The 14,101-nt window shown below is 46.7% G+C and overlaps 1 protein-coding gene across 13 annotated transcripts in view; it reads left to right on the forward strand.

Moving 5' to 3' along the window:
• The window catches only part of FGFR2 (fibroblast growth factor receptor 2), a 105,533-nt gene extending 103,426 nt beyond the window's left edge, over positions 1 to 2,107 (forward strand). For 12 of the 13 annotated variants that reach the window (XM_084772683.1, XM_084772672.1, XM_084772680.1 and 9 more), the window contains one exon: positions 428 to 2,107. In XM_084772683.1, coding sequence (XP_084628809.1) covers positions 428 to 592 — 165 coding nt within the window. In that variant the 3' untranslated portion in view covers positions 593 to 2,107. Of the gene's footprint in view, positions 1 to 332 lie in introns of all 13 variants that reach the window. The other variant, XM_084772682.1, reaches the window with a different exon arrangement.
• The last annotated feature ends 11,994 nt before the right edge of the window (positions 2,108 to 14,101 follow it).

The raw sequence follows: 14,101 nt of genomic DNA on the forward strand, positions 1-14,101 counted from the left end.
CACTTCGCTGGGCCTTACACTCCAACTGGGAGCTCCAGGGAGGAGGGCTGTCGTAGGTCACCTAGGTCCGGTGGGCAGAGCAGGCGGATCTGGCTGCCTAGGACCAGCAGTTCCCTACGTTTTTACTGTCTGCTCCTTGATGCTCCGTCGTAAGAGAAAAGTTCAGGGCAGCCTGGAGTGGATGGAGTTGGGGTCTCGGGGAGGTCTTTGTGCAGTGGGGTGAGCTGGGCCTCTGCAAACCTTCCTGGGGGTTCCCCGTCCCTTCCCAAATCTGATGGCGATGTCTCAGGGGCTTCGGTTTAAAATGAGATTCTTCTCTTCCCTTCTTGCAGGAATACTTGGACCTCAGTCAGCCTCTCGAACCGTATTCACCTTGTTATCCTGAACCGAGATGATGAAATAAAACGTCTCTCTTCCCTTCTTGCAGGAATACTTGGACCTCACCCAGCCTCTCGAACAGTATTCACCTAGTTACCCCGACACAAGGAGTTCTTGTTCTTCAGGGGACGATTCTGTGTTTTCTCCAGACCCTATGCCTTATGAACCCTGCCTGCCTCAGTATCCACATAACAATGGCAGTGTTAAAACATGAGCGAAACGTGTCTTCCTGTCCCCAAACGGGACAACACCGGGAACCTATTTACACTGAGCAGAGAGGCTGTGCCTCCAGAGCGCGCGATACCCCTCCACTTGTATATATGGATCAGAGGAGTCAATCAATAATGGCAAGAAATATTTGGCACACGTGTAAAGGTTTATACAGTTGGAAACATGTCACCATTCCAGGAAAAGAAGAATGTTTCCTGATAAGTGGACAGCCGCAAGCTACCTGGGCACCCTCTCTGACCCACTGTGTGTACTGGCTGTGCCCCAGTCGGACTCAAGGCAGACACGTGTCCTGCCTTTTCTTGTTAATTTTGTAATAATTGGAGAAAATATATGTCAGCACATACTTACAGAGCACAAATGCAGTATATAGGTGCTGGATGTATGTAAATATATTCAAATTATGTATAAATATATATTATATATTTACAAGGAATTATTTTTTGTATTGATTTTAAATGGATGTCCTGATGCACCTAGAAAATTGGTCTCTCTTTTTTTTTTTTAAATAGATATTTGCTAAATGCTGTTCTTAGAATTTCTTAATTTTCACCGAGCAGAGGTGGGAAAATATTTTTTGCTTTCAGGGAAAATGGTGTCACATTAATTTATTAACGAATTGGTAATATACGAAACAATTAATCTTCTATAGTTTTTTGGTTTTGGTTTTTTTTTTTTTTTTGTAATTTAAGTGGCGTTTCTATGCAGGCAGCACAGAGGACTAGTTAATCTATTGCTTGGACTTAACTGGTTATCGGATCCTTTGGGAAGAGAAATATTTACGATATATGACTAATTTGGGGGGGATGATATTTTGATTTATTGTGTTTCAACTCTGCTGTCTGATGATTGTGTTTAGACGCCTCACACCCACCCTACAAGAAATCTGTTAACCTCTGTCACCTGAGTGTAACATTTAACCAGACCTTCCGAGACAAATGGTACCAGCGTCCTCATCCCAAGATGCCTTAATCCACTCTTCTGGGGACAGACTTCCATTGGACTGATAGCAGGGTGGGTTCTGTCTGGCAGCTGGCCCTCTGCCTGAGCCACACATCCATCACATTTGCCTTGCTTCTCCTCCTGGCTTCAGCCTCTGCAGCATCAAAAAACTATTCGAGGGGGGGAAATCTCTGTCCTCTCATAGAATACCAAAAGCCCAGCATTCTGCTGTTGAGAGTTTAGGGGGCTCCTTTCATCTTAGGGTTTGCTTCTGGCTTCTGACAAGACCTCACCAAAAGCTCTGGCCTGATACCTACATCCGACAAGATAACGCTTATTGTTCGTCTCTGTATTCAAGTACTGTGTTTTGCCTTGGATACAGCCACTCACTTTGCTACCGTCATGTGACATGAATGCAGATTACACTGATTTTATGTGTTTTTGAAATTGGAGAAAGTATTTAATAAAATGTGTTAATTTTTATACTGACAATAAAAATGTTTCTACAGATATTAATGTTAACAAGACAAAATAAATGTCACGCAGCTTATTTTTTTAATACTCGTGTCTTACCAAATGGTTTCCTGCGCTTGGAAGTGTGGACGGTACTTGGCGGTGTGGATGCCCAAACGGCAAAGCCGAAAGGCCACACGTGGGGTGATTTGCCAGAGGGGTTGCTTGGGAACAGCAGTGCCTGGGGGACAGGTTGGTCAGTGGGGAATCAGAAGTAGCTTCATCCCTGAGTAGCTTCCTTGCTGACATCTCAACAGAGGGACACATCCTTTCTTCCTGGGTCCTTCCTGGAGCAGCATGGAACAGACCTTAAAGGTGACTTATGAATGAGGAGGTCTCAATGACAAGAGTCTCAGATTGTCTGGGTCCTGAAATCTGCCACCTTCCAGGCTGCCCTCCTTGTGATGAGAGAATTCACTTCCTGCCATGAAAACTCTTTGAGTGTTTTGCTTGTCCGCACATGCAGATCTAGGACCTATAAGGCTCTGTTCTGTCTGCTGAGGAGAAGCAGCTTCGCCGAGACAGGGAGATGCAAAGAGGCCACTGGAGCTGCAGTTGTGCGGGACTGATAGTCACGAAACAGTGCTGTCCCTCTGTCCCCGTTGGGCTTGGGTCGTGGGTGAAGCAAGGCTTTCACTAGGCATCAGGAGGGTGGCATCTGGTCTATGCTTCTGTTTCTTATTAGCAAAGCAAGGTAATGACCCCACCGAAAGAATGTGAGTAAAAAAAAAAAAAAGTATGCGGGCTGGGCTGTAGCTCAGTGGTAGGGTGTTTGCTCTATAAGCTTTAGGCACTGGGTTCCATCTCCTGCAGAGCATTAAGGAAGGGTGTGAAAACAGTCACCTGGGTGCAGGGTGATTATGTTGCTGTTTGGCCATCCCCATCTATTGGATGTCCTTGGCTTGGGCGGAATGGACCTGCTGCTGTTACAGGTGCATTTACGCAGGATCTAATAATAATCCTCCTTCTCCGTGCAGATGAGCCTTGCACATCGCAAAGGACGTGGTGGCTTCCACCATGAAGATTAGAGAGGAGGAACTTGCCGTGCTTCTTGTCCATTTCGAAAGCTGGGTCAGCAGGAATCCCAAAGCAGTTACTGGCGATTTTAATTGTAGAATTATGTTGAGAGATTCCCCGCCCCCCCATGGAGGGAAAGAAAACAGGAAATTCATGAAAAATATAGAAAATATATTTTTTAAAAATCCACCCTAAAGAAATACACAGAGCCTGATGATAATCCTGGAGTATAGGGCAGCTCCCTCAGCCTAAAGGAAAGCTTTGGGATGTGGATTGTTCAGCGAGTCAGGAAATCAGTGTTATCTGTGAAGAAGCCAAAGATGGCAGGTGTCCTGGGTGTGTCCTGAACCCTGGTGTTTCCAGTTAGAGGTACATATTCAGAAGGCTGCCTCTACATCTTCGCTGATTGTGGCCTGTGATGCTGACGAGAAAGGTAGACAGTCGGGCTGCAAAGACAGCCCCTTTGGGAGAGTTCTGTGGGCTTCTTAGGCACAAAGGGGTCTCCCATCCGTTGCTCGGCCTCTCCTCGTTCCTCTGGGAACTTCTCACCATCTGATGTTGGGCAATGTTCCTGACCCTCACACCCAGGAAATGAAACCGAGTTCACGGTAGAGTACCGCACAGATGTGTGCAGCTTTAGGTTAAGGACCCAGCGCCATTCTGAGAACGGCAGTCTGGGCTGCCCGCTTGCCTTGGCTAGTGAAAGTTTCTACAACATTCCAGAGGGCTTAGCTAGTGCAGATAGAAACTTAAAACTGAACTGCAAGTTTCTAAGCATCACCCAAGTGGGAAATGGCCTAAACAGCTAAGACTGTGGCCCTGCCTGGTGCCATAGAAAGATCTGGCGGGCAAGCTGGGATGGAGTGGATTGAGATGCTTTGGTTGTGCTGGGCAAGTCCCAGGCTCTATCTGTACATTTCACCATTGGTCTTAACCATAAGGATTACCTGTAGAGGTTAGCCTCTGGCAGATGGTTCCTCTCTTCCTGTGAGGACTTTACACACGCTAGTGGTTTTTGTAAAGTATATTCACAATGTCATACAACCATTATTACCATAATACCTGAATGTCTTCAAATTTAATTCTGAGTCTCCAAAAAGAAGCCCAGTATCCATCAGCAGCCAATTCCAGATCCCTACCTAACTGTTCTCTGATGAGACAATTCACATACATTGGGTCCTACAGTAGCTGACCTTCTGTGTCTGGTTTCATTCAGGTAATATAAGGTTCATCCGTATTACAGCATGTATCAATGCGACATCTTTATTTCCAAATTATATCCTGTTGTGTGGATATTTTGCATTATTCATCTGCTGATGGATCTTATGAATGAATATCACTGCTTTTTAAGATCTATCTATAGGGTTTTTTTGGGGGGATGTCATATATTTTTATTGCTCTTGGGCTTATGCCTAGGGGTAGAATTGCTGGGTCACAGGATAACTCCATGTCTGAACTTTTGAGGAATTAATCACCTCATTTCTTAAGCAGCTGCCCTGTTTTCTGTTCCCACTAACAATGTCCTAATTTTTCCACATCCTCACTAACACTTGCTGTGTCTATATTTTTATTATCACATTCTCATAGGTCTGCTTTGTCTGCTTTATGGAATTCATAGCTGAGAAGCTGGGTACCACTCACATCATTTGGGTCAGAGGCATATTTTGCCTTACTGGCCTTTTCAGAAAACGGTGCTGCCTTCCTCATGATTTGGCCTGCCTTGGACCCTTGCAAAGTAGCTTTAATAATGAAGCGGTCTTGTGAGTTCTCATGGAATGGAAAGGCTGAGTGTTGCTGACTTTGTCCTCTGAATGTAGCAGCCCTTACCACCTTAACCAGAGTGACTGTGGCTTACCCCTCTTGCCCAGAGACTCACCTAAGTTTCTGCCTCCCCCTTCTGTCCTGTGCTCCTCTCCCAGCTGTGTGTAGTTCCGCCCCAGCTGCGCATGGTCTTGGTAGCATATAGCAGGTTAACTGAAGGGAGGGGGGGGAACTCTGCCGATATGGGGAAGTCGCTATCCATTCTTAGTGACGTCTGTGATTTAGCTGTTTGGGGGTCACCCAATTTTCTGTAAGTAAACCTTTACCAATGCTCCTATAAGTAGACTGTGGTTAGCCAGGCCAGACTCGGGTGTGAATGTTGTTTGTGGCGTCTCTGGGGGTAAGGAGGCATTGGCTGTGTCTTCCTGGGAAAAGTCACACAACCCTGAGACGTCAAGTGATTCCATCCTTCTTGTCTTGGCTGAGAGATGAAGGAAGAAGCCAGCACTTGACAACAGTGGGGAGAGATTTTCTGGTTTCATCTCTCCCTCCAATGCCCAGTTTTCTTCCAGATGTAGACTGGCAACCTTGGGCAGCCTGTGGGGACTGATAAAGGTGGCATTGCTTATGTATGCACACCGGAGCCTGCATTTTGATGTTTTTATTTATTCATTTATTATTTTGATGTTTCCAAATGATCAAAGCAGAATTTATCTCTTTTCACATTTCACCCTAAGAATCCTTCATGGGACCTGCCAGTCTGTTCTGGCCAAGGACAGGAGGAGCTTTCCACAGCAAACATGGCATTCTCAATAGGGTCCCTTTGGTTCCCATTTTCCTGGGGCTTCGGGAAAAGTTTTGAACAGGCAGGCACCTTAAAATGCTTTGCAGTTCTGACTCAGGAGTCACGAGAGGCACAGCACAGACCGTCAGCTTGTAGACAGTTCATGTCAATCATTTCCAAAGTGAATCCTCAGGCTATGGAGTCATTCACAGATAAAATTTGGTTTAAAATTATATGTGGGTGCAATGACTCTGCTTCTCCCCCAAAGAACCCTGCGTTCTTTTGGGCATGTCTGTTCAGGCTCTTAGCCCTCTTGTAGTTCCTTTGTTGGGGGTACTTAGGTGAATTTTGCCTGTATCCCTTGCAAGTCGAAAGTTTGTATCATGATGTGCTTGGAAATAGTCAGAACACATCAGATGATACATCAAAAATAAAGGAAAAGCTTAGGAAGGAGATAATCCCAGCATCCAGGAGGTAGGACTATCTCAAATGTGAGGTCAGTCTACCCCACATAGAGCCTATCTCAAAACAGGAAACAAGCCCAAGGTTGGCAAGATGGCTTGGTGGGTAAAGATGCCTGCCGCCAAGCCTGGCAACCTGACTTCATTCCTCAGGACCTATATGGTGAAAGGAGAGAGCCGACTCCTTTAAGTTGTCCTCTGACTTCCAGATGTGTGGCACAGGTATGCGCGCGTGCACACACACACACACACACACACACACACACACACACACACACACACACGTTAAAAACACTAAGCCAAATTAAAAAAGAATTAAGTTTTCTTGATATCTACATGGTATAATAAGCGGTCTATGTGGGACTCTGCTGTAAGGTCAAAGTCTGGGATTTCCGACTAGCCTCTGAGCTCAGTATAAGATGATGGAATTTTTTTTCTTTTTCCTCAGCCGGGTTCCCTCTCCACCTGACCTGGGAACCCCAGATCTTCTAAGGAACATCACATAGCCCTCTGGAGAGATTACAAACCCAGCCCTTTCCTGATAAACTGGTTCAGCAGGCACCTGGAGATTCCTTGAAACACCCACCCTATGCTAATGAGATATCTGGAGTTCTTTCCCCACCCATAGGATAATTAAGCATTGCTTTCCCCTCTTATGATAGGGCTGTGTTGCTACATGTAAATCAAGTATACCTGGTGCTCCTAGCCCCAGCAAAGCAAACACATCCACCCTCAAAACCCCTTCCATTGCCCAAGATTTGTAAGCCCATTTCACACAAAATAAATGGGCCTCAAAAACAAAAACAAAAACAAAACAAAACAACAACAACAACAACAAAAAAAACGAAACAAAAAACCCCAAAAACTCTTTCCTCTGCCTCTCTTGGTTTCAGAGCTCTGAGCGACCCGCTATTACCAGCTGCTCATGAAGCAGCCACTGACTTGCCCAACTAAGGTTGGGCCCTGGTTGCCCCCTGGCTCAGGTTTCAGAGCCCTGAGCTCCTTCAATCCTGTGCTTCTCTGTTTTCTGCTCTGGAAAATGTATGTGCACTTCTGTTTTTTGTGCTTGAGGGGCCTGAGCTTCCTAGGAGAGTACCTGACCAAGCCCAGGCTCCCTTGGGATGTGAAATGACAGGTCCCCATGTCAAGTGAAATTTGGTTTAAATGAGATTTAATCTGGGATGAAACAAAATGTCCCTGCTACATGGCACTCAAACGTTAGAGCTCTCCTCCCTCCCTCCCTCCCTCCCTCTGTCCCCTTTCCCCACATGCATTGAAACAAATACACAGATTTTAAAAGAGCATATATATAATTGTCATCATTAGCACTAGTTGGTTGGGGGTATGACCAGGATGACGTCTCTCCCACATCTGAAGGGGCAGCAGCCCACTGGAGCATATGGCTTTGGCAGGCCTTGCCCTCCTCCCTGAGTCCTTCGGCCTTGCTAAAAACCATTAGATTGCATTCCTGAAGCTAGCCACCAAGGTTTGTTCCCTTGTTTGACCACTTCCTCCTTCTGAGGCTGACAACCAAGGTTCAGCTATCAAAACATTGAAGTCCAACAACCAAAAGCCTCCTTTGGCTCACCTAATTGACATGCCCAGTCGAAATTAAACACACATCCTAACATGGGGTTTTTCTCTTTTACTTTTATAGACTGCCATTTTCCTACGGGGCCACATCCATCTCCTCTCTATCCAGAGGCGGTCCTTTGGTGCCCCACCCCCAACGGAGACAAATACCCTTTCTCCCTCTCTCTTGCACCTTTTCTTTCCTCTCCTCCCTTCTCCTTTGCCCTCTTCCTCTAGCTCCAAAATGCAGAAGACATCTCGTGTGTTGCTGTTGTCACCCGAGAGCAGCCAGGGCTGCGAGGGGAAAAGATGAATCCTAAACACTAGCCTAGACAACCTGCAGCACATCACAGGGCTGGGGGTGTGGTGGAAGAGCTTACTTGGTCATGCTCAGATCAGACAGTGACAAAGCAAGGCCCTCGGACCCAATTGGACCTCCTGCCTGCTTTTGTGTTTCCTGAAAGCTAAGAAACACTTACTTTTTAAACAGATGAAAAAAATATGTATGTGTGATACATACAAAGTATATAAAACTCCAGTTTCAGTGTTCATGACTAAAGTTTTACTGGGACCTAGCCATACACCTTCATTTACATAACATCTAAGGCCGCTTTGGGGGATAATGGCAGTGTGGAGCGGTTGAGCGGAGATGATCTGCAAAGCTGAGCGTGAGAATGCTTACCACCCAGCCACTGTTGTTTGTGTGTGTGGGAATACCATGATGGCCCTTCTTTAGGTAGGATGTGCCAGTAAGTTGCTGGGCTCTTGAAGGTGGCTCGTAGGCAAGGACTTCAGCGGTTCCATGTTGTTGAAAGTGGAAGATGCTTCGAGAATGTGATCTGATTGAAAGAGAGAGAGCTGGTGGGGCGGAAGAGATGGCTCAGTGGCTGAAGAGCACTTGCTGCTGCTTTTGCAGAGAATCCTGGTTTGGTTCCTAGTACTCGTATCACATGGCTCACAACGGTCTGTAACTCCAGTTCCAGGGGACCCTATGCCCTCTTCTGGTCTCCATAGGGATCAATGTACATATGATGTACATATATATATATGCAGGCCACATACATACACATAAAAAAGAAAAGTCTAAAAAAAGAGAGAGAGAGAGCTAGGGTATGGGGTGAACTCCAAGAAGCATGCTGTCTGACCAAGCAAATGTTTTTAAGGTCCTTTGGAGACAGCAGCAGGCCCATGCATATGTCTAACTCAGCTCTCGAGACACCGGTCTGCCCTTGGAGTGCCACACAGCAACGTGCCATTGTTCTTCCAAATAGGGTTGTCACAGCGATCCAAAGGTTAAGTAAATAGTGTCCTACCAGAAGAAGAAAGGGCGAGAGCGGTACACCTGTAGCTGTGAGGGATGCTTGTTTGGCAAGAAGTAAACCAGGGCTGTCCATTGAGGGAACACCTAGTCCTGTAACACCATCTTCCTTTGACTGGTCTGGACTAGCATGGTCCTCTCATGGTCTTGCTGGCCCATTTGGGGTTGCCATCACTGTGGTGCTGTTGTGTGCACTCAGGGTTCTGTGACTAAGAGGACTTTTGTTGCCTTCCCTTCAGAATGCAAAACTCACACAGGATAGAGCTATATCGGAGCCACTGCAGTTCACCTGGACACTAGGAGTGGTTTCCCTTTCCTTTCCTTCCTTTCTTTCTTTTCTTTTCTTTTTTAATATATTTTATTAATTTATTCATATTACATCTCAATTGTTATCCCATCTCTTGTATCCTCCTATTCCTCCCTCCCTCCCTCCCATTTTCCCCTTACTTCCCTCCCCTATGACTGTGACTGAGAGGGACCACCTCCTCCTGTTATTCTCTCTCTCTCTCTCTTTCTTTCTTTCCTGTTTTTTCTCAACAACCACGTTTTTTTTTTTAAAGTATGCACAAAGCTCTAGAGGCTGAAGGCTTGAAATGAGTCAAGAACTGCTGCCCTGTGAGTCCCCACGCAACTCCCCCATGTGAGCAGATCCACAGAAAAGCCTCCATGTGCTATAAATGTGTACAGGTGATGAGGACTGATCATCAGATCCAGTTTCAACAACTCCTTGTCCTCCAAATGAGGCTGAAAGCCGATCGAGCCCTTAGCTCTTATTTTACTGACCGGACAGTGGGTAAATTTAGTCAAGTGCAGGAGTTAGGAGATGAAGGGGTGACCCCCTCATAAAGGAAGCTGGGTGCACAGCCGCTCTAGGGAAGTTGAGCCCTGTGCAGATCTCCCGGGGTGGAAACTTAGACCCTTTTCAAAGACTGGGTGGGCTCAAGAGAGAAGGTGATGAGGTAGAGGGCGCAGTGAAGGCATACATTGTTGGCCTGCCCTGATTTACAGGGCACCTGTGGGCTGCGAAAAGACCCCGGGAAGAACCTGAGAAGGGGCATTTGTAGTTGTCTGTGTGAGCGTGTGCTCACGCCCTCTTGTAGACAGCTTCTCAGAACAATAAGAACATTCAAGATTCTTACAGTGGCCACACCATGTAGGGCCAGCTGGTTACTTAAAGATCCTGTTAAGGAGCAGGAGAGTTCAGGTGGGCTTGGAGAGCAGAGCAGCTAGGGAGAAAGGATGGTGGGGGTACAGGATCAGGGGAGACATGGATGGTTCTAGAATTTCTTTAGGGATAAGTTGAATAAAGGCGGTTTGGGGGTTGGAAGTTTGACTCAGAGCACACTGTTTTTAGATAAACCACATAGTTTAGGCTGGGGTTGATTGAGAGGGAGCGGGATGGCTCCCCTGACTACCCACTCTAACCCTTCCATGTGTTGGAGTCTAACTTAGCCTGAGTAGTTTGGGCCTTAGTCCTTCTCCCAGGTCACATCCAAGTGCTGACCACCCTTTCTCTCCATTCTTGCAGATACGAAGAAAAAAAGAGGTGCTCTTCCCACACTGCTTCCATCCCTCGCATTGCCTTATGGGAGCGTCTGGCGGGCTTCCACAGGGGAACACAGATAGCATGAGGCTTGCAAAACTAAAGCGACCTCAGAGTTAGAGGTGACGGGAGACTTAGGTGTGTGCTTAATGGAGCCCCTGCCAGGAGAATGCCTTGCCATTTGGCAGAGCCAAGGGTCTTGGTATATGGGTAGCCGCAGCCTGTTTCTACAAAGGCATGAGGGTTGAAGGGATCATGGGAGGAGAAAGGTGTTAGGCAGGGAGCCCCCTGGGTGGTGCCTGGCCTTTGCAAAGTCTGTCCTTTCTCATCCTCATGTTCTAGGCTTGTTCTTGTAATTCTAGCTCTGGCTGCCAGGATAAAAATACTTCAGACTGGGAAGCTTAAGTGATAGAACCTTATTTCCTCATAGTTCTGTAGGCTAGAAGTCCAAGTTCAGGGAGCAGTTTGCTGAGGTCTGGCAAGGCCTCTTCATGGCTTACAGATAGCCATGTGCTTCTGAGTCCTTATGGGGTCTTTTTTTTTTTTTAATACTGCTTAAACATAAAGTTAGGGAGGGAAGAACATAGAGAATGAGAGATAAAAGGAGGGAGGGACAGAGAGAGAGAGGGAGGGAAGGAGGGAGGGAGGGAGGGGGGAGGGGAGAGAGAGAGAGAGAGAGAGAGAGAGAGAGAGAGAGAGAGAGAGAGAGAGAGAGAGAGAGAGAGACTCTTCCTATAGGGACATCACTCCTGCTGGATTAGGCCTGTGATGTCTAATATTATCAATCTGACAGGATCTAACATTACCAAGGAGACAAATCTCTAGACATGCCTGTAAGGGGTTATCTTGACTACGTGACTTAAGGTAGGAAGACCCACCCTAAAATGGGTGGGACCATTCCCTAGGCCAGGGTCCTAGATTGCATTAAAAAAAAAAAAAGAAAAGAAAAAAGAAAAAAGGAAAAAAAGAAAGAAAGAAGGAAAGAAAGAAAAGAAGAGCCAGGTGTGGTGTCACATGACTTCAATCCCAGCACTCGGGAGGCAGAGGCTGGCGGATCGCTGTGAGTTCGAGGCCAGCCTGGTCTACAAAGTGAGTCCAGGACAGCCAAGGCTAACACAGAAAGACCCTGTCTCAAAAAACCAAAACCAACAAAACAAAACAAAACAAAAACAAAAATAGTAACCCCTGTTGGAAAGGGAAAGGGCTCACCTTCTGGCTGTTGTTAACGATGCCAATGCCGTGTTGTCACTCTAAGCTCCTTTGCTGTTCTCTCTCCTTCCTGTCACAGAATTAGAGAAAAAGCCCATCTCTAGGCAAGAGGTTTTGGAAGACACTTTGAGATAAACATGCTTGGGTCTGAAATGGAGGAGGACAGCCCCAGCTGCAGAACCAGCTTCTCAGTGTGCTTGAATAACAAATGACAATTTATCATATCAGTATAACACAGGATGCTATAATGTGCGCTCTCTCTCTCTCTCTCTCTGTCCTGCTGTCATATTTAGTCCTAGATATATTATCCACTGAAGTTATACAAACTAGATCTCCTCGTGGACCAAGGCAGGAGCTGTGTGTGTAGCTTTGTTCTCCCAGGCCTTGGGGGTAGCTTCAAAGCCAGCATTTGCCTCCGCTGTCTGACACTTGCTTTGCGGGGGACAAGGAATCCCTTCGATGTCAAGGAAGGCTGAGAAAAGATGGTACAGTAGCCCAGGAAACATCATCAATAAAGTCTGGAAACTGGACTTCAAACCTATCTCAATAGCCCCCCCCCCCATCCAGATGACCCTGGTGAAACACTCAGGCCCTGTGTTCCCAGGTTTCTCAAGCATAGCATAAGGGCAAGTTCACAACCCTTGGTCCTGCTGTCTAGATGCCTGCTCTCAGGTAACCTTGAGAAATGCCTGGGAAGAGGCAAAACACTATTCAAGTCTCAAACATAGGTGTGTGCAAATAAGAAACCCGAGTAGCTCAGCTGGGGACATGGCTCAGCTGCAAGGTCCTGGGTTCATCCCCAGGCATGAAAAACAAACAGATGTACACACGTGACAAACAACTTTATAGGCTGCCTGTGGCGACACACATCTGCAATTGCGGCACTTTCTAACTCGAAGGCAAGAAGATGGAAGGATCAAGGCTAGCCTGGGCTACCGAATGAGGCCCTGTACCAATAAAAGAAGCTGCCAACAATGGAGCATGGAAAGGCTACTGTGACCCGGATCCAAGCTCCCTTCCAAGACTTCGCTTAATAGCTTAGATTCCTGGGACAGTGCGTATGCTGGAGGCAGACAGGAGCTCCCCAAGTGTAAATGCCAGAGTAAGGGACCCTTGTTCTTTCAGGGAGCAGGCAATGGAAAACACATCCACTGCATCCTCCCTGATATCAGGACACCCAGGCGGAAGGGTGGTCCAGCAGACCTGTCTCCCACAGATATCAAGTAGACCACGGCAGAGTTTCATCCTTTCTGCATTCAGAGAGAGAGAGAGAGAGAGAGAGAGAGAGAGAGAGAGAGAGAGAGAGAGAGAGAGAGAGGAGAGAGAGAGAGAGAGAAATGAGAACCTCACTCATTTTAGACCTGACTCATTTGTTTTTAAACTGAGCTGTAGGAGAAGACTGTGCTACATGGTATGAGAACTTAAAACAAACAAACAGAGATGGAGTCCAGGATGAGGCGGAGTTTGGTACATGAACTAGAATGCAGAGCTCCTCATCTCTTGGATGTTGTAGATGGGCCTGAAATGGAACAGTAGGCCACAGTGGGCCCCATTCTTCCAATAAAAGCTGGGAGCTATTGCACAGAAAGGGTGGCTTTTCCTTAAGACCTGCCTTTTTTTTTTTGTTTTTGTGTTTTGTTTTTCCAGTCATGGTTTCCCTGACTGTCCTAGACTCCTTTTGTAGACCAGGCTGGCCTTGACCTTTTTGAAGCTGCTATCTTCTATATTTATTCCCTGATTAAGGTCTTCCTCCCCCTTTCCGTTTAGTGACCTAAGACAATCTTAAAATGGAAGTCTCCTGAGTATACTAGCCATTGTTGGTAGAGGAAAATAGCCAGACACCATTCAATTGTAAATAAGTGGCTTGTGTTTCCCTGTGTTTCCCTTGGTTCTCTTGTTCCGGCCTGCCTGCCTTAGCTCTTCTGAGCCTCCAGTTCCTCATCGTCCAAATGTAGACCGAGGTGCTGATAAGGTCCCTGTCTTCTGAGCCTCCCTTAAAGATAAGGATGAAAAAGAGACTTTGGTTTGATAACTATACATCAGGTGATAACAGCCATCACCTGAGACCTGGAATGTGGTACCCATTGTACCCAGGGCTCCCACCTATCCTAATTCTTGACCCATCAGCAGCTAAAGGGCTTCTCGATACTTTAATTCAGCGGATGGTTCTACTGACCACAGGTCGAGAATCCTGGTTGTAGACAGTCTTTGACGTTCACCTTGCCCTTCCCCTTCTCCTCACAGATGAGGGAGCTGAGCCTGAGCTACGCAGGAGCTGGTAGGTGGAAGAGCTGTGGAAGGGACTCAGGCTGAGGACTGCTGCACCCTAAATTCTGCATGCTGCAAGGACTCCTTCTCCTTCCACTGACGTGGTG

Source organism: Acomys minous, assembly GCF_964271855.1.
Source record: "Acomys minous genome assembly, chromosome: 2".
Lineage (NCBI taxonomy): Eukaryota > Metazoa > Chordata > Mammalia > Rodentia > Muridae > Acomys > Acomys minous.